The 25640-nt window shown below is 44.5% G+C and overlaps 1 protein-coding gene and 1 long non-coding RNA gene across 4 annotated transcripts in view; one reads left to right on the forward strand and one right to left on the reverse strand.

The window, feature by feature from the left end:
• LOC140604098 (uncharacterized) lies at positions 1-7350 on the reverse strand. 3 transcript variants are annotated; one of them, XR_012007134.1, is made up of 4 exons: positions 6979-7350; positions 3704-3759; positions 2871-3095; positions 1-165 (listed from the first exon to the last, which is right to left on the reverse strand). It is a non-coding gene; the product is annotated as an uncharacterized lncRNA (long non-coding RNA). The 3 variants fall into 3 exon arrangements; XR_012007136.1 differs by lacking the exon at positions 6979-7350 and adding an exon at positions 4998-5926 and having other exon boundaries at positions 3629-3759; XR_012007135.1 differs by lacking the exon at positions 6979-7350 and adding an exon at positions 4998-5861.
• The window catches only part of TMEM165 (transmembrane protein 165), a 24837-nt gene continuing 5687 nt past the window's right edge, over positions 6491-25640 (forward strand). The window contains exons 1-3 of the mRNA XM_072775109.1: positions 6491-6715; positions 17770-17995; positions 25220-25395. Of these exons, the coding sequence (XP_072631210.1) occupies positions 6506-6715; positions 17770-17995; positions 25220-25395 (612 nt within the window). The 5' untranslated portion in view covers positions 6491-6505. The remainder of the gene's footprint in view (positions 6716-17769; positions 17996-25219; positions 25396-25640) is intronic.

The following is a 25640-nucleotide window of genomic DNA, read 5'->3' on the forward strand; positions in this document are numbered from 1 at the left end:
TTTAATTTCGAAATAATTTATTAGAAAGTTATCTTAATGTTGTCACAGCCTATAAACCATTCTTAATGGTTGCATCAACAAAAAAGGTCTTTTCCAGAATGAAAATGATCTGTTTGAGATCTTGCATTTGCCAAGAGTGAACGATCTTGCTTTCATTTATATCGGCTGAAAAAGAAACTGCATGAAATGAATTTCTTATCTATTGAAAATGAAAATAAAATGACAGGATAAATTGTGGGGAACTTGCAGGCAAGCCAGAAAAATTTCACAATCAATCAAGATATCACATTAATGAACTATTATTATTTACTGTGTTACATAAAATTATGACACTGAAACTATTATTTTGCAATTAAGTTCATATAGTTACTCATGTATCACTATTACCCCTATTGCATTAGTATCTTTAATTAACTGCACTCTTTTCTCTGCCCTTTTTTTTTTTTTAATTTGAGGAGGGGGAGGGGAGGGGCAGAGGGAGAGGGAGAGAAAGAACCTTAGGTAGGCTCCATGCCCAGCACGGAGCCTGATGCCGGGCTCCAACTCACAACCCTGTGATCATGACATGAACCGAAATCAAGAGTCGGCCACCTAACCAACTGAGCCACCCAGGCCCCTCTTTCCCTATTTTTTGAACAGAGGTCCCACATATTCATTTTGCCCTGGGCCCAGCATGTTTTGTAGCCAGCCCTGACCACAGGTAAGAGCATGACTGCTTTTTGTCATCAGCCATTATTGAAGGCAGTTTGTGGCTATGAATACTTAAGAAGTGTAGAAAAGAGCACAAAATACAAGAAAATGCATATTCTTAATGTGTTCTGTACAAAATCAGCTAGTAGACATTTAATCTATGTTAAGAATAAAACAATGTCATAGTATGAGCTGGAGTGCAGAATTTTGCATAAGGAGAAATGTTCGTATTTCATGTACTTTTCATGGCATAGCTTTTGAGCTCTGCTGTCAAGGCATGGCAGGAGGGAAATAGAGGGTCTTCCATTCCATGGCTATGACTTCTCATTTTAAAGCCCTTCATCTAGTCAAATAAATTTGTATTTCTCTATCCACAGGATTTTGACCTAACATCTTACTAATACTCAAATCTTATTTTAGTGAAACAGCATTGCCCCCACCCAATTTCCAACCAGCTCTCCATCCTGGATAGGATCACCAAACTTCTTGCATTAACTTGACAATGGAGGGAGCTGGGCCTGAGAGGATGTCCCCTAATCTGGGGGAAGGGTTGAGGGGATGAAGGATGTGGAGTCTCAGTCGCTGTCAGGCTTCAATGGACCAGGCAATCACTTGCAGAGAGGAGAGGTATTCTGGGTTGAAGAGTTCTTGGTGAGTTAAAGACTGATTCTTGTCTTTGGCTGTGAATGAACTCAAGGCCACTAGGATGTGATCAGAAAGTAGGATGAACTCTGTCTCTCAGAATTGAGCCAAAGACAAAGACGGCATAGAAGACTCTTCAGAGCCACTCAGGCCAGGTGGGAGGAATGTACAAGTGTGAAATGAGGCTGATCTTCAAAGATGAAGCTATGACAAGATCAGAAATCTGTGGTTTTGAGCCAGACTATGTCTATGTCTATATCTAGATTTGTCTTTGTCTTTTCATCCTCATAATTTCATTAAACTAATGCTTCATTCATATCTGACTGTGTTCTATGGCCAGGCACTATTTTAGACCTTGGGGATACTGTGAGCAAAACAGGTAGGATTCCTGCCCTGACCAAGCTTACATTTCAGTTGAAGAATACAGATAATAAATATAATGAGTAAACAATTAGAAAATCAAGATAAGTTCAGATAGTGATAAGTACTATGAAAAAATGAAAAAGCTAAAAAAATAAATAAATAAATAAATAAATAAAGGTGAGATAGAGTGACCAGGGTGAGGGGAGGGAAGGTCTACCTACTTTAGATGGATGTGGAGGAAGGTCTCCCTCAAGGAGGTGTTATTTACACTATGGGACCAGAAGATCTGAAGAAAGAGTGAGCCAAGAAGAGTAACAACAAGCACTGTACAAAGGTCTTGAGGGCAGAAACAAGCTTGGTTGGGCATGGCACATGAGGTAGAGAAAAGCCAAGGGATGAAGTCACCCAGAAGGCAGGGGTTAGATGACACAGAACTTTAATTCAGAGATAGGGACTTTGGACTTTATTCTAAGGGCATTGAGAGCCATTAGATAATGTTAAGCAGGGGAATGAAATGATTTATTTTCATTTTGCAAGTTCACCTGACTGCTGGTTAGATTACAGATGGGCAAGAGTGGAAGCAGGAAGACTATGACATTAGAAGTCTCTTTAAAGAGTCTAGGTGAGAAATAACACCTACCTTGGACAAGGTAGTTACTGTGGACAAGGAGATGGAAGGAAGTGAAGAGATTCAGACTCTATTTTAGAGGCAGAGACAACAGAACTTGCTGGTAGATTGGATGTGGGTAGGAAGAAATTAGTGGAGTCTAACAGGGAGGTGCTGGTTCCATTTACTGAGATAGGAGGACTGGGAAAGGAACAGGTTTTTGGAGGGAAACCAAGAGACCCGTTTTGCTTCAGCTTTGAAATGCCTGTGAAATCCTCAGATGGAGACAGCAAGCAGCTAGCTTGAGAAGTGGGAATGAAGCGGGTCGGTAACAGTCTTCCTGAATTGTCAGCCTGTTTGTGGAAATCCAGGGAAGTCTAAGAGTGGGCCTAGAAGGGCAGCCCCCTTTCCTCTGGATCAGCAGAGGTCCCCTACAAGGCCCGGATCCCCATTATCTGAAGGGGTTGTTGGTGAGCCTGTGGGTAGCAGTGCGCTTCATTTCACATAGCAGAAGTTCTTCAAGAGTCGAGAAGGTCAAGCAAGTTGTAAATTACTATTTGTCATTTACCTACACATCAATTTGCCAGCGCCTTCTTTTTAATTTTGAATGATCTTCAGCTGACTCTTGGCATGAATTTTCTGGTTTCTGTTTCTCATCATTCCCTGTTCTGGCTTCTCTAACCAGCCCTTCCTCTGTGGACTGTTCAAAGTAAAGTAATCCACTCCTTGATGATTTGGGGGTGCAGGAGAGCTCTCTAGGGAGCTCAGGAAATAGCTCGCCTCTTCACTCCTTCTGAAAAGTTGAGGAGGAAAACAAAGAGTGAGACAGGTGGTAGGGTTGGAGGAAAGGACTATAGGTCTGGTAGCCAGGGGTGCAGGGCTAATATCGAATTCCAGAATCAAGAGCTGTCTCTAGCCTCTCACAAGCAGCACTGGGCTCAGAGCAGCAGGGATTAATTCACCCTGTGGGCTGCATCTCCGGAGAGGAGTAAAGTGGCAGAGTTCCGCCCAGTATGCTAGGTTACTCTAGTCAAGTAGGCCTTATAACATCAGTGGTAAAATGGTTACATCTCTGAGAGAGCCAGGAAACAGTCCTCCCCCTGGGAACTTGGAGTGGAGAAAGAGCATTTTCCTCTAATAAATAATGGAAATGTTCACCATTAATTGGCTGGTTTTATCCATTTCAATTTTCAGTAAGTAGGGCACAGTTAAATTCAACCAGCAGGGATCAAGCCCAATTCTGTCCCTCAATAGCTGCGTAATTTTGTGAAAGCCTTGTGACCTAAGTCTCAGATTTCTCATTTGTAAAAATGAGGATGCTGGTACCTCCCTTGGAAGATCATTCACTTAACATGTTCCGTTCACTGCCTGGATCAGAATAAGCACTCGATAGTGACTTACTACTAGTAGTGCTGTAATGATGGCCACAATTACCATGTTGGGAAGTCTGCTGGGTTCTAGGCATAAAGAGAGAAAAGACATAATCTTACCATCTAGAACCTCAAGACTCAGTAAGGAGGTAGGAATCAAAAAGCATTAAAAGACAGTGTGACACATATGTGGTAGGGTTTCTTAAGCAGAAGGGCGCCTGTCAGTGATTCACTGTAGTGAGACTGTCTATATATATAGGCTGAGACAAAAAAAAACCCAAAAAAACAAAAAAACCCAAAATACAAAACGCATCTTGGAATTGTTATCCTCTCACATCCTTACTGGATAGGGGTCAAGTAAGTAGCTCCAGTTGTTTGCCAAGAAATGTACCAGGAAATCTACTTTTTAGACCTTTTTTTTTTTTTTTTTTTTTTTAAAGGGAGATTGTCATCAGTGAGGTTAGAATAACGATGGCTTTAAATTCTCAGAGCGGTGAAGCCAGGGCTCTGATTAGCCCTCCTGATGGGGCAAAGAAGTCATTACTTTGGAATCTGACACCTGGGGCCTAACTGTAGAGCCTTAGGTCCTATGGGATCAAGGCGACACTGGGACAGGCTGCAGGGGCCCCTACTCAGGCCCAGTTCAGACACGGCACTGACACTACTGTCGGGACAAGGCTTTGTCTGTTTGCTTTACTTTACTTCTGCTAAACAGCTTTGCTGCCTTAGCGCTGAGCCACCTCACATGCAACAGCCAGTGCCTTGGCATCTTGTAGCTGTAATCCATTAACGTCATTGCCTTGGCTCACTGGGAATTTGGCCAGGAGCACTTCCTGTTAAGAGTTCTAGAGGGTGGGTGGCCCACCCCAGAAAATAAGCCCAGCACTTTCCAGGGATCAGGGACACATGGCTAATTTTGCCACCTTTATTTACCCTTCCATTTCAGCCATCAGGCTGAGTCACTAGACTCCCTTTGGGGTACCTCTCAAGCACAGAAAAGGAGAGGATGTTAGAGGCCGGATAGTTTGGACTTCTGGGCTACCTATGACTGGTTTATCAGGGCTCAGACATCTGCACTCTAGGGATGAAGTGGGAGGCACAACATTTGTACCCCAAACTGTGTAGGAGGCATCCTGGCTGCTTATACAAGAGAGGCATACATGAGCTATGTAGTAGCGGGAAGCCAGGGGGAACGGATTCTGTAAGACGGCTGTTGGAGGGAGACTTCTGAGAGGTCAGGCCTGAGCAGGTTTTAGAAATAGGAGTAGGAGTTTACAGTAGTGGAACGGAGGAAGGTAATTACAGACGGGAGGAGCAGCACCCACCGCAGCTTTACCACCTGACGACGCAAAGTAGTATCTTCAGGGAACTCAAAGTCGGTTTGCTCATTTTGCCACAGATTGTTTTGGTGGATTCATTTCTTGTCCCACTATTCAAGAGATAACTTCCATCGCTCTTCACAAAGTACAGCTTGAATCACTGTACGTGCATATATGTTAAATAGATATTGCTTGGCATGCGATTAGCACTTCTCTTAGTCGAAGTTCTGGTAACTCAATAGCTCAACTGTTTTTAATAGGTTAGCATTTCTCTTAGTGGAAGTTATGATAACTCAATAGCTCAACTGTTTTTTTATAGAAGAGTAGCATTTCTTAAAGTTCTGATAACTCAATAGCTCAACTTTTTTTTTTAATAGAAGATGTACAACTCCTTTCAAGCCCAACCAATGATCATCCTTTCCTGTTTTCTACTCTTGCCCGCCACAATGCCCATCTTTCAAAAGTCCTGAACACTCAATTTCCTTTCTTTTGTTTTTAAAATTATTTTTAGAGAGAGAGGGAGAGAGAGGGAGGGAGGGGGAGGGAGGGAGGGGGGAGAGGGAGCGAGCGAGCTGGGGAGGGGGCAGGGCGGGCGGGGGCGAAGGGAGACGCAGAGAGAGGCCCCCAGGCAGCGTGGAGCGTCACGCGAGGCTGGATCTCAGGGCCCGGGGGTCAGGACCCGAGCGTAAGCCACGCTGGAGGCTTATCCTGCGCCGCGGGCGCCCTGGGCAGCCGGCTGCAAGGGCCAGACACGCCCCGGGAGCCGCCGAGGACGGGCGCTGTCCCAGGCCTCCCAGAGGGAAAGGCTGCCGAGGGTGTCCGGCCCGGGGATACCTCGCGGGCAGACCGACGGCGCGCGAGGCCAGCCGTGCGGGGTCCGGCCGCGCTCTCCCGCCCGCTGCAGAGGCGCCTGCACCGCGGCCCCCCCGTGGGCACACCGCCGTCGGCCGGCCGGCAGGGCGGACGCGGGCAGGTGTGGCGGTGCCCGCCGCGAGCGCCACGTAGCCCGAGCGCGCCGACGGGCCGGCCCCCTGGGATCCGCCGCGGGCAGCGGGGCCGGGCGGGCGCCGCCGAGGGAGGCCCCGCGTGGGGCGCGAGGGGGCGGCGAGGCGCGGAGCGTCACGCGGCCGGGGCCTCCCAGGCGCGCGGGGCCCAATGGGACGAGGGCGCGGGCCGCACCTCAACCTGCCCGGTGACGTCACGACGCCGCGGCGGACGCCGGGCCAATGGGAGGCCGTCACGGGCAGGGGCGGGGCCCCGAGGACCCGGGCCGGGCGGCGCCGAGACAGTTGGCGGAGTCCTGAGGCCGCGCCGCGGGAGCGGGGGAGGGCCGCGCGGACGCCGGCCTGCGCTGAGCCTCTCGCCGGGCCTCGCCGCTTCCCGCATGCTGCCGGCTGCTCGCTGAGCGGCGGCGGCGGCGGCGACGCGTGAGGGGCGCACGGCGGCGGCGGCTCCGGCGCCCGCACTTCCTCCTGCGGCACCGGTGCGTGGCGGTGGCGGTGGCGGCCGGCGGGATGGCGGCGGCGGCGGCCCGGGGGAGTGGCCGCGCATCTGCGGCGCGGCTGCCTCTGCTCCTGCTGCTCGCGCTGCTCTGGGCCCCGAGCGGCGGCCGCGCAGCCCCCGACGGAGACCTCAGCCACCGGAACAAGGAACCGCCGGCGCCCGCCCAGCAGCTGCAGCCGCAGCCCGCGGCGGCGCAGGGCCCCGAGCCCGCCCGGGCCGAGGTGAGCGGGGGGGGGCGGGGGCCGGGGGGCGGCGGGCGGCGGAGGGCGGCGGCGGGCGCTTCCCCGGGTGGGCCGGCCCCGCCCGCTCCCCGTGGGGGAGGGAGGAGCGCCGGGATGCGGCGGACGCGCCCCGGGGAGCGGCCGACGCTCCTGCCGGGGACCAGGTCTTAACCGAGGGCAGTGGGCGGCTGCCCGTGTTCCCCGCGGACAACAGCGTCGGGCGTGGCGTGGCTGGGCCCGCTCGCCCCTCGCTCACCGCTTACCCGCGTGCGGCTTGGCGGGCCCGTGCGTGGGCCACACGTGCCTGGATCGCGAGGCCTGACTCTCCCTTCTTAAGAGCGTGCTCCGGCCGCGGGAAGGCTGAGCGCCGCGGCGGGTGGGATGCCGGGACCCGGTCCGGGCGCGCCCCCTGCCCTCTCGGTCTCACTAACGTCCTAAGTTACGTGCGCAGAGTCGCTCGGTCACTCGTACGCGGAACCCCGGCGGGCGTTTTCAGATGCTTTGCCGGTGCCGGGGAAGCTGCCTCCTCCTTTCCAGGGAGGACCCCTGAATGGAGGGAGGCCTCGGTGGGAGAGGTTTGGCGCCCAGCCTCCCCGCGCCCCAGGCCTCCACTCCCGCCCAGGCTGCATGCGGACCGTCGCCACCTGACTCATGTTTCTGAAATTGAAATCTGTTTTACTTCTCGGAAATCCTCAGGGGGTTGCCCCTGCCTACTGCCTTGAGCCCATCCTCTCGCAGGATGTTGAGATTTCTTCCCGATTTGGCCCCAAGTCAGCCTCCAGGCTTTTTAGACGCCACTCCCTTGCTCATACGCAATATCCAAACCACTCGGACTGGAGATGTGCCATGTGCCCTGCGGCTAGTCTCCCCAGCAGACAGCCTCCCTAAAAAGGCTTCTGTGGGCTTGGGGCCCACGGGTCAGAACCGCACCCATCTTTCTTTTTTCTTTTCTCTCTCTTTTTTTTTTTTAATATTTCATTTATTTATTCATGAGAGACACACACAGAGAGAGGCAGAGACACAGGCAGAGGGAGAAGCAGGCTCCAAGCAGGGAGCCCGACGTGGGACTCGATCCCGAGTCTCCAGGGTCATGCCCTGGGCCGAAGGCGGCGCCAAACCTCTAAGCCACCAGGGCTGCCCTTTTTTTTTTTTTTTTTTAATTTTTTTTTTTAAGATTTCATTTATTTATTCATGAGAGAGAGTGAGAGGCAGCACACCCATCTTTCGAGAACCAGCAGATCCCTCCTCTCTGAAGACTTCCCTAAAACTTCGTGGTAATTTCTCTCTCGCCTGTCACTCCTGGGCTCAGCTGCCCCTCTAGCTATTTCCACTTCTGAAGTTGAACTGAAATGCTGATTCGTGAAATGTATTCTTAGTGTTTATCTTCTGGCCCTCTGTCATTTAAACTCATTATCTATCATTAACTCAATTTTCAATCGCAGTTACTGTGGGTTAAGTAACTCTGTGAGTGAGAGAGATTTTGAATGTAACATTCCAGGCCTTTCATCAGAGTTTTCATCCTATAGTGATTTTTGAGATATAAATAGTGGTAGGTGTGGTTATTAATAATACCCTCCTAGACAGGAAAAAGGTCTAGCCTTGTAAAATAAAGGCAGCAGTGTGTAGTGACTGTGTTTAGGTGGTCTTAAGGATCCTTGCCTGTAAAACTGGAGATGGGACAGGCACAGTATAATATGATTTTTGTCTTTAATATTTTGAAATGCAGTTGACCCTTGTACAATGGGTTTGAAGTGCATGGGTCCACTTATACGTGGATTTTTTTTTTTTCAGTGAAGTACTGTAAATGTGTTTTCTTTATGATTTTACCATTTTCTTTTTGCTAGCTTATTTTGAGAACACAGTATGTGGTATATATAAGGCAAAATATGTTACTCAATATCTGTGTATGTTATCAATAAGCCTTCCTGTCAGCAGTAGGCTATTAATAGTTAAGTTTTGGGGGACCTCAAAGTCATATGCAGTTTTCCCACTGTGCAGGGGCTCCATGCCCCTAACCCTTCACTGTTCAAGGGTCAGCTGGTGGTTCTTTTAAGAGTAATTTATTCTAAATTGTTCTATATTGTAGTAGAATCTAAGTCTCTTGTTTTAATTATATTTTCACCTAACATTTTGATACAGTTCTGGTTTTTTTCTCTGCAGTACTATAGCATGGTGGAAGAGATTTTTCTTTCATGTTTTCTAAACCATGTAATATAAGTTTGCTTTGCTTTTTTTATTGAGTTGGTAGAGGTAAGATATGGTCAGAGTTCAGTTTAATAACTGGATAAGCAAGGGCTGAACATTGCTGGATATCTGGATGTTGCAACCGATTTGCTTTGCAGCTGCATCCAGTAGATCTTATTAAAGGGTAGGATATTTAAATTTACTTTTTTCATGCCACTGTGTGAGAGTGGACTTCTGAAAATGGAGAGGGAAGAGTCTCTCCTTCACCATCCTGGTAGACATTCACGTGTAATATGCATTATAAAAATGTTGTATCTCAGGGTGCTTTGAAGCAAGACAACTGAGCTTCTTTTTTTTTTTTTGACAACTGAACTTCTGACAGGGCTTTCTACACTGGGTTGGTTTGTTTTTCTATAATCAGGTAAAAAGAAGTTGGGGGAGTTCACGCTCTACTTTGAGTTACAAATAAATTACCAATAAACCCCAGTGTACAAAACCCGTGGAAAGAGTAGTTGTTGACCACTTGGATCCTTTCATTTATGCAGTTTATGCTTTTAGTGACTTTTTTTTTTCTTTTTTCTTATTCCTTCCCTGAGCGGAGCATGTAATACAAGAAGCAATAAGTCCATTTAGTTGGGGGAGATCAGACAGATTTAATAAAAGTGGTTTATAATTTGCTGCATATTCTGGAAGTCCAAAGAACTGCTCTGGTTGCATAGCATGGTTAATAAAGCCACAAATACCTATTACCTCACCCAGTACAAATTCTTGTTGTTTTACTTCTGCTTTACTGTTTCTTGGCATTTCTCTTATTTATTATCTTTGAACTGTGAGAAGATCTTCCGTGCAGTATTTTAAACTTTTTTCCCATTTTCATGAGGTTGCACTCCTGCTCCATCCAGCCCGGCCTTGCAATTCTAGCCCTTTTAAAAGGAGCAAAGAGAGAGGCTCTTCAGTGATTCCTGTCTTATTCATGATTGCTGTGTCAGAATGAAGTGATCATGATGTTACGGAGTTTATTTGGTGGTATTCTCCCATCAAAGAAATTAAAAAAAAAAAAAAATCGGCGAGGCTAAATACATTGAGTACATTTCAAATCTCTATTTATGAACACATTATAACACAGTATCATTTATAAGAAAGTCGTTAAACTTATTAAAACAAGATGTATTTATAAAAATCTTTTAAATATATAGTATTCTAATATGAACTCATAATAACAAAATAAAATACTAGCAAACCTAACCATTTACAAATAAAAAGACATGATAGTGAAAATTTATAATAAAATACAATCTTATCTTTTAATAGTCTCTTATTTTTTATTTTCTTAAAGATTTTATTTAGAGAGACTGCGTGAGCAAGGGAAGAGGCAGAGGGAGAGGGAGAGAGAGCATTTCAAGCAGATTCCCTGCTGAGCCTGGAGCCAGACACAGGGTGGATCTTGGGACCCTGAGACTATCACCTGAGCTGAAATCAAGAGTCAGTTGCTTAACTGACTGAACCACCCAGGCACCCTTCCAGTCTCTTTTTTTTTTTTTTTTTTTTTTTTTAATTTTTATTTATGATAGTCACAGAGAGAGAGAGAGAGGCAGAGACATAGGCAGAGGGAGAAGCAGGCTCCATGCACCGGGAGCCCGATGTGGGATTCGATCCCGGGTCTCCAGGATCACGCCCTGGGCCAAAGGCAGGCGCCAAACCGCTGTGCCACCCAGGGATCCCCCTTCCAGTCTCTTAAAACCGGGTTTATCTGTGGTGTCAGTCACACATATATTTTTATGCACATTTCCCACCTTGTGGGAAAGGTAAAGTAATGGGGAGGGGACAGTTCAAAGCTAACTCTAAGCATTTTCCTCTAGATTCCTTTATCTCCAAGTAATTTCACCTCTTGTATGATGACTTGTTGAGCGGCTTTATTGCTGTTTTCTTGCAGGGAGACCCGTCCTTTTCCGGGTAGCTGGCCTGGCCGTAGCTCCTGTTTTGCAGGAGCATCTGCATCTTCTCTGGCTCATGCGGCTGCCTGGCTGGAGTTCCCACGCAGGTTTCATTCAGGTCACTGCCGCCACGTGCCCATCTGAACTCTAGGGCTCCTGTTTGCCTTGTTGGCATTTTCATCCTTCTCCTGAAGATCATGAAAGCCCAGAGGAATACTTTCTAAAATGAGGGACAAAATTTTTCTCCTCCACCATTTTTCAATTTGGAACTAATTTTATGAGTAAAGATGAGTTTTATTCAGCAATTTTTTTTTCTTTAAATGAGCCCTGCTCTCAAGATGTAAATACTTGGTACCTGAAACCCACCATTTCAAATTAAAATACTGAAATGGTGGTATTTACACGAAGGAAAGCACTGGTGTTTTATGACTGATAACACTGTGTCGCTGGATGGTGGGATACTGGACTTTCCAGCCCCTGCCCGTGGCCCGCCTGTGACATCTACACTTTCTGCCTTTCTCCACACGTGGGATGTGACCGCCATCCTCTCCGTGCCTCTCCCCTGTGACCCTGTGCCTGTCCTCTTCCCACCTCCACTACTTCCCCCCTCCTCAGGGTCTTTATTCATACTCACTTTCTGTCTGCTGACACATGCCTGCAGACTTCTCCTTTTTGGGAAAGATGGGAAAAAGACCATTGATTTAACTACTTGACTATATTTGTTCCTATTCTTCAGTTTTATAGACCAGATTTCTAATTAGGGAATGAGCTGCTCTTTCACTTCAGTTTAGTCTTCCAGTGTCTGGCTTCAGTCCCTATCTTTTCATTGAAATTCTGAGTGTGAAGGATTCCTACAACCTACCTACTCGCTACAGCCTGGGGTCTTTTTCAGATCTCATTTCACACTGTTCACCCTCCTTTAAGAACCCTACCCCATCTTGGCTGGATGACCCTCTGTCTTAGTAAGCTTACACCTCTCTTCTTCTGTTAAGTGGAGATAACAGCTCTCAGGTTGTTGAGTAGCAGGGTAAACCGTACACGGGAAAGTACTTGGCGGCTAGTTAGTAGCTCAGTGAATGGTGCCTTCCCTGACTTGACCATCTGCGGTGCTGTCCTGCCTGGCACTCTGAATATCCACGATGGGTTGTGTTGTTCTGTTTATCCCCTATGTCCCCCTTCCCTAGGTAAAGACCTTCTCTAGGGCTTATTCTTTTTCCACTTAATCCCATCTCCCTTTCCTTTGAAAATCTCATCTACTTGCAGAGCATCTGGCTGATGGCCTCTTGGAAACCTTCACTTGAAATGCTTTTTACGGCCTCACAGTGAACATGTCTGGAACCTTATCTTTTTTCCTCTTGCCCACATACTTTGTAGGAATATAAATAATTCTCCCAGTAAACTCAGCAGAAAACCTTACTATCATCTTTGATCCCTGCATCCCCCTCCTCAGCTTTTTAAAATCCTCTTGATATCTTTCCTTTCCATCCTACACAGTTTTCCCTTCTTTAAATTGTCTTTAACATTGGTCTTAATGCAGCCGCCCTCCTCATTAATTGGTCCAGTGGGGGCCTTCTCTACTTTCTGCCCTGATCTATTAGTCATATTTGTGGCTTCTCAGAAACTTTTAAGGGCAGAAAATGTTGCCTCTGAGCTGGTCTAACTAAACACAGGATTTTCATTCTGAGTTCAATTTATCTTTCTCATCTTACCCCAGCCATTCATCTGAAGGTTTACTCCCTGTTCTCTGAGCACGCCTGTAATCTTTCAGATAGTCCTGGGAATGAGCTAAGGGCACATACCTCGATGCATCTTGAAGTTAGTCACTCTGTGACTGGCTAGTACCAAATCCTGCTGTGGCTTCAGGGAGGCTGATGAAATGAATTTCGGGGTCGCCCCCCACTACACCCCCGTGGGCCAAAGGTTGCCCCACAGGTTGTTAATTCCTCCATACTTCCACGTAGTGAATAAGTACTGAGCCCTTACTTTCTGGTTGGACCTGCCTGTGACCAGTTATATCCTTCAAGGAATTAGTTCTCCATAAGCAGAGCAAGAGATTGGGTCAAGAAATTTTTGAAGCGATGGACAACAGGTGTCTGTTGTGTGCATGAGAAGTACAGAGAATGTAGAGTGAAAAAGTATGTCTCTTCTTCCTCCTATATTCTAGTTCAGGGGTCAGCAAACTGCGTTTTACCGCTGGCTCTTTGTTTTTATAAATAAAGTCTTTTATTAGAACAGAGCCATGCCCGTTCATTAAAGTATTATCTGTGGCTGTACTCAAGCTATAGCATATGAATTGGGTAGTTATTGAAGAGACCATGTGGCCCATGAGGCTAAATATTTGATGCTTTAAGAAAAAGTTTGTGGACCCCTGTTCTAGTCATCGTGGTTTCTTCCCTGTAAACACACAGGGTTGAGATTTGGCATGCATTAACAACTGTAATAAACTATATACCTACCTCCTATATGCATAGTATGTGCTTTTTTTCCAATTTAAAAATACCTTGCTGACTTTTCTTCATTGGCATAAATAAAACGTTCTAATTTTTACTTACATTTTAAAATACATTCTGAGACATGGAGCGACCATCTATGTAACCAGTTCCCTGTTGATGGACATTTAGTTATTTTGTCTTTTATTATTACAGATGATAATATTACAGTTATAGATGTTACTAATACAAAAAGATTAAATCCTTGAGTGTTCCTGCCTTAAACTTTGTTTCAGTCATGTATCTGCCATGACTGGTATGCATTCACTTTCACTTGAGGATAGTAGGATCATTGGACTGGAGTCATTGGGGTAGGCCTTGCTTCTGAGGTTCTCTGTAAGTTGGAACTTGAGCAATCAAGGTAAATAATGAAAAGGAGGTAGGAAGGGGCAGTAGGACTGCATGATTGAAGGCTTGTGGTTACCAAGAGCTCCCCAGGCCCTTGTGTTGCACTGCTCAGAACTATAGCCCTGAGCCATGTGGTGCTTCTTAGGCACTTGAAATGTGTCTAGTCCAAATGGAGATGTGCATGAGATGTGTGTGTTAAGTAGACAGATGCCAGTGTGAAAAAAACGCTGTGTTTCCAGAGTATTTTGGATGTATCAGGTTAAATAAGATATTATTACAAATAATTTCGTCTGCTTTTACTTTTTAAAATGGGGCAACAGAATTTAAATTATGTGGCCTGCATTATTTTTTACTGGACAGCACTGCTCTGGCTCATCCTTCAATATGGAATCTGAGGCTCGTTGTTAAACAGTGAGTTAACATGACATAGTTTTACAAAGATTAAACTGGTCGTGTTGTGGTGTGCTATGGTAACTCCTTATAACCGAGTGCTCGCCGTGTGCTAGGCATCACCCTCACAGCTTTACATGTAGTGGCCATTTAAACTTCACGGTGACCGTGTCTGTGGAGCTACCTCTCCTCTTACTGGGCAGCTTGAGTCACAGGGAGGTAAACTTCCGGGCCCGAGGGCAACCGGTAACTGGTAATGCCTTGGCTCGGGCCCAGGCAGCCTGATACCAGAGCCACGTATTAAACCACTGCAGGTCAGCCTGAAGGTGAGTTAGAAAAAAGGGAGATGCTCCTGCGCAGTGAGCACTTAGGCATTTGACAGCAAATGAATAGAGGCTGATCGTTTTCTGGCTCTGTTATTAGCATTTTAAGTTTTAAATTGATCTCTGTAATATCTGGTGGCTTTAGCTTTAAGTTCTTCTCACAACAGTTGTTGGTGTTTTAACACTATCTTTTTGGGTATCTCAGATCAGCCTAATGTATGATAAAAGCTGCAAGTCGGTTTTCCTGTGTTCTGTATATAGCAAGTTCTTAAGAATATGTAGTTTTTTGTTTTATTGTCCTTGTAAGGCAAGTTTTATTTTGTCCTTATTTCACAGAAAAACAGAGAGAGGCTAAGTAATGTGGCCGGGGTTTTATGGCTGCGAATTATAAAGCCACAGGAATATGTAGTTTTGATCACTGTTGTGTTTTTAAAAGTAAGCATTTCTGTTTGAGTTTAGAGCTAATTGGTCATAAACTGTGTATATTTTTTCCTAAACATTTTCTTAGAAAATGGTTGCACTTTCAAGAACCGGAGTTGAAATGCGTTTTTTTGTTTGTTTGTTTGTTTGTTTTTTTTTTTTTTTAATGATGGCTTAATGATCATTTGAAGAGAAAGGAAGCTCATTCTTAAAGGAACATCAGCATAGATGGAACTAAAGTAGTGATGGACAGAAAGCAAGAATTCCTTAAAAGGGTACTTCATCAAGAGCTAGCTAGCTTCCACAGCTGTCCTTTTGGTTTAGTCCTAACACCAAATATTTTCTCAAATGTTAAATCTCCCCAATTTTTAGCTGAGAGGTTTAGTTTGATAAATGCTTACATCTTGCTGATATTTACTGTGGAACTGAGTTGAGGAATGACATGCGGACTAAGAATTTAGGATTTGAGTCTTATCTCTAACATCTCTGACGAGGACTTTTGTAAATAAAAGTACTTCTGTTTTTTCTTTTTTCTTTCTTTTTTTTTTTTTTTTTTTTACGATTTTATTTATTTATCTGACAGAGCACAAATGGGGGATCAGCAGGCAGAGGGAGAGGGAGAAGCAGGCTCCCTGATGTAGGATTCCATCCCAGGACCCCAACCAAGATCATGACTGAGCCCCCCAGGCACCCCAAAAGTTATTTTTTTACCCTATCAAATATCACATGTGTTCTTGGGGTGGTTTTTTTTTTTCTTTTTTTATGTCTTAGGTTTGTAGAGATTCATAGACTTTAAAAATTAATTACAGATGGGCTGTTAGGATTGGAGATGTTTAGAAGGGATTTATCTAGTCCACAGTTTCTCAGCCTGGGAACTATTGACATGTTGGAGAGATCATTTTTGTTGTGGGGGTTGGGGGGCTGTCCTGTTCATTACTTCCCATCCATAGTAGCATCTGTGGCTTCCACCCGCCACATGCCAGTAGTTCCCCTTGAGCTGTGACAACCAAAGTGTCCCTGGACATGACCGAGAGACAAAGTAGCCCGGTTGCAGACATCCTGCACTCACTGTGTGAGGAGGGTCTCTGGAACACTGCTGTGAAGAGGGAGCTTGCCACTTCACCAGCCATCCAGTTCAGCCTCCCGGGGCTCTCCCCTGGGGCAGAAATCTTTTCTCTGCGGTAAACTGAAACTGGCCTCCTAAGCCTCTGCCTGTGGCTGTTTCCGTTTAGTTCTCGCTCTTTGCTCCCCAGGAGAGATGCGGATCGGCAGACTGACTTCTGCAGGCATGGAAGGTGGGCCCCAGTCCTTCCTAGTCCCTAATTTGATTGTTTTAGAACCGTGTTGGCAAGCTGGTTTTTTTTTTTTTTTTTTTTTGGACCAGATAGTATTTTAGGTTTTTAAGGTCTCTGTTGCATAATTTTCCCTTCCTTCTTTCATCCCTCCCCATTCCAGTCCCTCTTTCTTTTTTTTTGCAACCCCTTAAAAATGTTAAAATAAACATTCTTACATGAGTTTCAGGTGTACAGCGTGGTGATGCGACAACTCTCTCCGTTCTGCTCCCTCTGGAGTGTGGCTACTGCTGTCACTGCACGCCTACAGTCCCACTGACTGCATTCCCTGCGGTGTTCTTTCATCCCCGTGACTTATTCCAGAACTGGAAGCCTGTAGCTCCCACTCCCCTTCACCCATTTTGCCCATCACCTTACCCACATCGCTCTGGCAGCCATCAGTTCTCTGTAATTCTGAGCTTGCTCTGCCTTTTATTTCTTTGTTTATTCATTTGTTTTGTTTTTTTAGATTTCACATGAGTGAAACCATACGTAATTGTCTTTTTCTGATTTCACGTAGCATAATAGCCTCTCGGTCCATCCATGTTGTTGCACATGGCAAAAATCACATCTTTTCTATGGTTGAGTAATATTCCAGTGTGTGCATGCGCGCGCGAGTGTGTATACACACTATGTTATATCTTTATCCATCCTTCTATTGATGGACACTCAGGTTGCTTCCCGATTTGGCTATTATAAATAATGGTGCAATAAACATAGGAGTGCATATATCTTTTCTAATTAGTGTTTTTGTTTTCTTTGGGTAAATACTCAGTAGTGGCATTACTGGATCATAGGGTAGTTCTATTTTTAAGTTTTTGAGGAACCTCCATGTGGTTTTCCACAGTGGTTGCACCAGTTTGCATTCCCACCAGGTTCATGAGGGTTTCTTTTTCTCCACATCCTCACCAACACTTGTTGTCTCTTATCTTTTTGATTCTAGCCATCTTGACAGATTTAAGGTGATACCTCATGATTTTGATTTGCATTTCCCCGATGATTAGTGATGTGGAGCATATTTCCATGTGTCTGTTGGCTATCTGGATGTCTTTGGAAAGATAACTGTTCAGATCCTCTGCCCATTTTTAATCAGATTATTGAGGTTTCTTGGTGTGGTATAAATTCTTTATATATTTTTATATCCTCATATATACTAAACCTCATCTTAGCTAGAGCCATTTCTTGCTTTAGCCTGTTCAGAGCTTTCTGGATTCTGTTTTGTCCTATAAAATGTTAAAGGGATTTCTCTCAGGTTTCTGTTAGTTGAACGTTTGATAAATGTACCTGGCTCTCCTCTACTCAAGGTACAAATAAAAATTTGAATGAGATGTATCTAAGCATCTCAAATCATAAATATGTAGAAAATAAGGTAGTTTCAATATGTGGCTATTGCTGGTCTCTATTTCTTTTAAAAAATTATTTTGTAGCTTATACTTGGACCTGCCTTGTAGCATCCATCGGTTGGAGGTTTGGGTCATTAGAAATGGCTTTCAAGAATCCTTAGACAGTAAGTCAGTCCAATGACCACAACAGAAAGACTTTAATTCACGTTCAAAAATAAAAGAATTTTAAGTAATGATTTTTTCCCCAAAACTAGCTGATACATATGTATGTTTTTTTTTTTTTTTATTTCAGAAAGGATTTACACCAGCTGCCCCGGTTCATAGCAATAAAGAAGATCCAGCTACCCAAACGAATTTGGGATTTATCCATGCATTTGTCGCTGCTATATCAGTTATCATTGTATCTGAACTGGGTGATAAGACATTTTTTATAGCAGCCATCATGGCAATGCGCTATAACCGTCTGACTGTGTTGGCTGGGGCCATGCTTGCCTTGGGCCTAATGACGTGCTTATCAGGTGAGTGTGTTTTTTCCTCCTAATGACTTTATTGAATTAAGGAGAAAGCATGGTGCAGGGCATTGAGTCATTGACTCATTCGGCTGGTTAGGTGCACTTGGGTTGACAGCATTCCAGAATTTAGTGAAGAGAAAATGGTGTCAGTTACATAAATTACTAAAAACCATGTGGTACTTTTAAAATTGACTTTTTCAGCGTTTCACAGCCAAGGTCTGTACTCCTCATTTATTCACAAGTTTTTTTTATCCTGGCTTTGGCTGTGTGTACCCTGGCTTTTTTCTTTTCAGTCCAGATAAGCTTATAGCTGATTATATCCTAGAAATAGGACTCAAGTCACAACAGAGGATTGCGGATCGAAGGACATTTCAAGGACATGTTGGAAAGCAAGAACTGTCGAAGGACATTTGGTAATCAGGAACTGAGGAGTCACTTTACGTTTGTTGTGTTTGATTAAGCTGTTCTTACCCATTCTAGTAAAGGGATGAATTGTTCCTAGATTTCCAGTTTGTATTACTCTTGCATGGGCTTCAGTTTTTCAAAGAATTAGACCATGAGAAAGTAAACTTAACACTAAATAGTGAAGCATGGTTGAGTCTCTGGTTCAGAAGCCACCCCAAGCCACCGAGCTGGGTGGAAAACCGTGACCTTGCCCCTGAGAGTCAGACTTGGGTTGGAACCTGACTGCTGTGTAGTGGCCTACTGGTAAGTTCCTTCACCTGTGAGCCTCACATCCCCGTCTGTGGAATGTTGAGTTAATGCCTGCCTCGCCCATGGGACTGTGGCCTGTGTGTCGGGTGCTCAGTCCTACCCCCTCCACCTCTCAGACCTTGCAGGCCTCTCACGGAAGCTGCTCCTTCAAGTATGGCATAGGTTCTCCTAATGGCTGCTTGGACGCCTGTTAAAGTTTACGTCGTTTTAAATCTGTTATAAATAAATATTTTACTGATTAAAATAACTTGAGTACTTTTCACATTTTAGGAGTTCATTTTAGCTTTATTCATATTTTCTAATAAACAATTTTTTCTTCAAAAGTACATTTTGATAGAGGAAATAGGAAGAGTGGAGCGAGTTGTTGGTGAAGTCCTGTGTTTAGAATGAGTTTGAAGGATACCAGAGAATTTTGTTTTTGAAGCTTTGGCTTTGAGGGGAACTGGAAAGCTGGCCTTTCTGCTGGTCCCCACCTCAGAACCTGGTGCTCTGGGTCCCCACCACTCCCTGAAGTGATGGGTTCCTTTTCCGCAGCTGAGGGCCGACTGAGTGCCTGCCCTGCCCGCCCTCGCCCGCCTGCCACTGGGGCTGCTGCTGGGCGCTTTCTCCCTGGCGCTGCCGGAAATAGGCCGGAGCCGTGGTCTGCCCACCTTCTCCTTGGGTTTCCAGAACCCTTTGGAAAAACTGTGTACCCTCTTTCAAGTGGAAGTTATTAAAAACTTTTTACCATAGCTTAAGGAGTCGCAGAGATCTAATTTTTGGCATATTGTATTAAATAGAACTGTTAAGGTAGTCTTTTAAAATATATCAGGTGGGATCTAAATACCTTTAGCAATTTGATAACCACTGTCACCTTCGTTCCTTTAAAAATACCTGAATAAACTCTTCCTTAACATTTGGACATTGACATTGTTCTTTCTTCCCCTTTAATTCTAGAGAGAGAGAGAGAGAGAGAGAGAGAGGCAGAGACACAGGTAGAGGGAGAAGCAGGCTCCATGCAGGAAGCCTGATGTGGGACTCGATCCTGGGTCTCCAGGATCACACCCTGGGCTGAAGGCAGCTCTAAACCGCTGAGCCACCTGGGCTGCCTTCCCCTTTAATTCCTATTTTTCTTTCCTTTCCTCATGGAATTTTACCCTAAAGGTGATAACTCTCTCCTTCAAAATCTTTTACGGCTTTTGTTCCTTCAGATTTAGCTTATTCAACACTGTCATTTACCTGCAGCACAAAAATGCATATCACTTGAAATTTTTATTTAAAGATTTATTTATTTTAGAGAGTGCATGTATGAGGGGGGAGAGAGAGAGAGAGAGAGAGAGAGAGAGAGAGAGAGAATCTTAAGCAGAAGCCCTGCTGAGTGTGGAGCCTGACGCAGGGCTTGATCTCATGACCCTGAGATCACGACCTGAGCCAAAATCAAGAGTCGGAATGCTTAACCAACCGAACCACCCAAGTGCCCCATACTTTATTTTTCTTTATAAATTGAATTTAAAAAGATACTGATGGTTTCCTTTAAGTCTCCAATGTTAGTATTTTTACAGATTAAGTCATAGTTATTAATAGTACACAGTTGATAGAAGCAAAATATATCACAAACCAAAAACATTTATATATATTTAGCTAATACATCACACTACCTGAAACATTTTTAAAAGTTTGGAAGTGCATCTCTTAATGAAATGATAGAACTGGTTTTTTTTTCTCATTTATTTATTTATTTTATTTATTTTTAAGTAGGCTCCATGCCCAGCGTGGAGCCCAATGTGGGGTTGAGAACTGAGCTGAGATGGAGGTCAGATGCTTAACCGACAGCCACCTATGTGCCCCAGAAGTGTGCTTTTTACATTAGTTCATATGAAGTAAGGTTTATCCTGCAGTCTAATCTTTATTTTTAATAATAGAGGTAAAGGTGGAGAAGTTTTATTCACATAAATAAGTAGATAGTAAGGAATTTTGTTGTAACTGATACTCCGTTCATTGGACTCCTGAGTTTTAAGCTAAAATGATATACTAGTCTGTCATCAAAAATGTTTTTTAATGGTTTACCAGCTGAAAAATTAATAACGCTAAATAAGATTTGAAATACTGTTGATTTTGTTGAAAGAAGAGAATTGGAAGCCACCAAGTATACCAAAAGGTTTCTCTGAAATTTATCAAATGACTGTTCTTACGCGTTACTCCTTTACTTAGAAGGACTGTGTTTAACTGGCTCTGTTTAGAACCGATTGAGAATATTGGGATACTGTTCTTTTCATTGTACTTTTGCCAGTAAAGGATTTTTGTTTAAAAATCGTATCACATCACATCTTTTCAGTACATTTTCGGCAGCGCTTGGCGCTGCAGATTTAGCTCCCTCCGTTTGTGGAAGAATGCCTGCCACCCTCCCTGATTGCCGCAGCAGTTCTAGGACTAGGAGGTCCCTAGTAAATCATCCGAGTCAGGCTGGCTTTCTGTCAGAAATCATCTGACTTGGTTTTTGAATTTAGGTGAACATGACCTATACGTCCCCATGACAACCATCTGCTTTGGCATTCCTCTGAAGGGGGTGATGGGTGGCTGGATTAGGCAGGGCAGCTGCTTTGAGAGTGGCTGGAGGATGAAAGAAGACCCCTCGAGCTTTAGGATTTCCTCTGATGCTCTCTCTGTCTTGGGGGAAATGCATTTATTTACGCTGGTTGGGGAGAGAAAAGAGGCCCGATCTCTCAGTGAAAACTCACTCCTGCCAAGGCCAAAAAACCCCATTTCTCATGCCGTGACCATCAGTTCCAAGAAACGTAATGCCATTATTTCTGATGTCAGGACCTTAGCAGAAACTTGCCTAAGCCGGGGCAGGCCCGAAGCCCCGCGTCTGGTTTATGACGCCTTGACTGAGGACACCAGTCTTTTAGACGGCCTCTGCTGCCCGAGGATGTATATGCTCATCCTGTGAGGGAAACACGCCACAGAAAGCCCGGGTAAAAGGCATCCTTGTAAAGGGAGCAGAAGGCAGCCGGAGAAGGGATGTGAGGAAGGGGAGCCTGCCTGACTCCTTAGCGTCGAGCACGTTTGCAGGCAGAGGAGTCCCTTAGGAAGGAGCACCTATGCAACTTCAGCATCAGGAAATAGATTGCTCTCCGAAGTTTCACCCGCATCCCCCTGTGAAGTCTTTGCATCCTGGGAGCAGCTCGGTCCCAGGTTGGAGGTCGTGCACTTGCGGGTCTCGAGTCTTCTGTCCACTGGTGGAGGGCTCGGCTGCCCTTGGGGGTGCTGGCCCTCGGTACCCCCTGGGCTTCGTTACTGCTGCCCTTCACCCCCACGCTGCCCTTCTCCCATTTCACTCTTTCTCCACCTGTAATCTGATGTCTGCTTTTGGCACTTTTGGAAAGATCACTTCAGTGATCGGCTCCCTCTCTAGAGTTCAGGTTCATTTCAGCGAGCCCCACAGACCACATTCACGGCCATTCCCACCTTTTTATTCTCTTGGCTTCTATGACGCTGTGTGTCTATAGTTCGATTTCTGTCCCTCCTGGAGAAAATTTCATGTCACCAAAGATTCATATGCCCCACACTTTTATCCCATTTTCCCCTCTTCACACTAATGTCCTTTCGCTGAGCTTCTCAGTGAATCCCACATCTCTCTCTTCATCCCACGTGAGTTTTCTTGGAATCTCAACATTGCCGAGATGTAGAAGGACCAGTACCTTTGTAGCTCTGTTCCGACCAGTGCAAAGCCCTCACTTACGGAGAAGTAACATCTCACTGTGCCCAGAGCAAAAGTGCTTGGGTGTCCGAGGCAACATTTCCAAAGAGAGAAAATAGAGGGACAGTAACCTGGAGAAGAAAAATTATAAAGCCACGTAGTTTTTTGCTCCTTGTAGAGATGTCAGGCAGAAAAGATGGCATGGGAGGTGTCTGTAAGTATCTGTATCTGAAGATAGAAGGAAACTGAGTTAGGAGACTTAGGATTGCTAGATTCCATTTTTATCTATCAATCATCTATCTATCTTTCTATTTATTTATTTTTTTAGATTCCATTTTTAAATTATAAAACCTTTTATGGAAAATATTTTACATTTACAAAGTGGCAAAAATAAAATAATGCAAAGAACACCTGTATACTTTTTATCTAGATTCACTGTTAACATTTTACCTCACTTGTTTTAGTGTTTGTGAACTGTCTGTCTGGCTATATCCAAATAAAATTGTGTACGTGTATGTACATAAGTGATTTATGTGTTTATAGATATATGTTGTAACATACACATGCTGTATCTATAGATACATAACGCATGTACATCTACACATATTTTATATGTATACGCACACATGGACACTTGATAGGAGCTTTGCCATCCCTGTTTTAGTTTTGTCAGTGGACCTGACCCCTTCTCTGGCAGCTCTTCCCCTCCCATAGAGAAGCGAGTCCAGGTCAGGTATTACATCTGGTTCTTTTTAGTCTCTTAATCTGGAATTTCTGCACCCTTTTCTTGTATTTTACGATGTTAACATTTTTTAAAGATTCCAGCCCCCCCCCCCGCCCTTTTTAATGGATCACTCCTCATTTTGTGTTTGTCTGCTGTCACCTTGTGATTAGATTAACATCGTGCATTCTTGACCAGAATACCGTATAGGTGTTAGTCCCTTTGAGAGTGTTACGTCTGATAGAACAGGACGTCCATCTGTCCGTCACTGATGTCAAGATTTCTCTTGTATATGGTCTTTGTCTCTTTCCCTGCAACTAATATGCAGTCTTTAGGACAATATAAATACTCTTTCCCCATGTTTAGAGTGGATGATCCTCATGTGATCTCCGCGTTCCCTTGGTGGCTGCACCACAGTCTCGGGGTCTCGTGCCCCATCCTTGTTCCCCACGGCCCCTGATGTGCTGCACTAGTAAGAGCTCTCCTTCCCATCCCATTGGCTGGTCTATGTATTGTCAGTATAAACTGAGCAATTTATTTTTTCAGTGGGTTTTAGTTACTCAACTATATTGCTTCAATTGTCCCGGATTTGGCTGGAGGGCGCCCTTGCAAGCTGGCTCCTGGTCCTTGTATCGTGTGCTCCTGTCATCGTTTTTGCTCTGGCTTACTTTCCAGTCTAACAAGATAATGCAGGTTCATCTTGTATCCTGAGTGCCGAGCCCTGGAATTAGCCGTTTTCCTGACGAGCCTTTTAGGGGGAAATGCTATTAGAAACCAAGGTCTGTGTAGAGTGGACTCGTTACTGAGATGTCTTTGCTTCGTTGGCCTTTTCAGTGGAGAGAGCTAGAAAATACATGTCTGTGTTGTGTGTGCATATGCAGATTTGGAGATATACATATTCATACATACAATTAAAACATACATGTATACATAAGCATAGATTTGATGTATTTCTAAACATGATTTTAAAAACTTCAATTTTGTAATACAGTGAACTGGGAACATTTTACCTATGTGGTTGTACATTTGATGTTCAGGCAGATTTTAAGTGCTGTGTCCATTTTATTAAAAGAGCATGTTAAATGAAGAGTAGTTGCGTTTATTATGTATGTGGAATCATCCTCTGGCCCTTCCATCGCTTTTAAATTTTAAACACTGCACTGATAATACTAGTGTAATTTATGTTTCACAGGATTTGGAATCTTTTTTTTTTTTTTTTTTTTGGAATCTTGATATGGTTCCAAGTATAGTTTTTTGTATGAGTTACACATTTGTCCTCTTTTTTTAATGATAGGAAAGAAAGAGTAAATTTTTTTTTAAGAATGAGTAAATTTGAATAAATTTTAAAGCAGAGTAAGTTTGGGTCTGTCATAAATGTTATTTTAATATATGCATAGGAATTATTTTCTTTTACAAGATATACTTAAAATAGGAGCAGAGTTTGGGTTACTTATAGAAGTTTGTAATTTAAAGATTTGTGATGAAGTATCACTTATATATGAAAGTGGTATAGCTTCCAAGTTGTAAGACCTCAGGATCTTTAGAGGGCGTCAAAGTTAACTTTCTACCTGAAGTTCTGTGCCCGGCATGACATGTGGCAAGCCAGGCCCTGGCTGAACGTGTCTGGAGAGGAGTTCATTATCTCCCTGTGGAACACATGCCGTCTTCATCTGGACCATTGGTCTCATTGTGTTAGGCCACTGGCTTGATCCAAGGTTCCAACATTGGTAGAGGGAAAGAAGTGGAATTATTTAAGGTTATTATGTGTTAGACTAGCTTCTTACGTAAAGATAAGCTTCGAGGCGGCTTCAGAACAATGTTTTTTCTTTTTTTTTTTTTTTAAGATTTATTTATTTTAGAGCGAGTGAGTATGCTTGAATTGGGGAGGAGCAGAGGGAGAGAGATAATCTGAAGCAGACTCTGCAGTGAGCATGGAACCAGATGCAGGGCTTGATCCCAGGACCCAAAGCGAAATCAAAAGCCTCCCCCTCCACCGACTGAGCCACCAAGGCATCCCGAGAACAATGTTAAATTATGATTTCTAAAGTTAACTGTTCTGTTGCTTGGTTTGCGATATGTGCTAAGTAACAGGACATACTGTTGCATTTTCTTCCAGTTTTGTTCGGCTATGCCACCACAGTCATCCCCAGGGTGTATACATACTATGTTTCAACCGCATTATTTGCCATTTTTGGCATTAGAATGCTTCGAGAAGGCTTGAAGATGAGTCCAGATGAAGGTCAAGAGGAACTGGAAGAAGTTCAAGCGGAGTTAAAGAAAAAAGATGAAGAAGTAAGTCATGGCAGCGTTAGATCCCGGGACCAGAGAAGCACCCAGCTAAGAGCCAGCACTCCGGAGCTCGTGGGCGGTGCACCCTCTCTGTGTCACAGGTGTGGGCTACACAAAAGGAGCTTGTGCCGGGTTTGCCTCCTAGAGCTGCCTGTGATGGGACCCGGGGTGAGGTGGCCGGGAGGGAGGGACGCTGGGCTGATGCTGACCTTCGGGGATCAGGCTCCTCAGTCAGGGATTAGGAGCTC

Source organism: Canis lupus, chromosome 14 (assembly GCF_048164855.1).
Source record: "Canis lupus baileyi chromosome 14, mCanLup2.hap1, whole genome shotgun sequence".
Taxonomy (NCBI): Eukaryota; Metazoa; Chordata; class Mammalia; order Carnivora; family Canidae; genus Canis; species Canis lupus.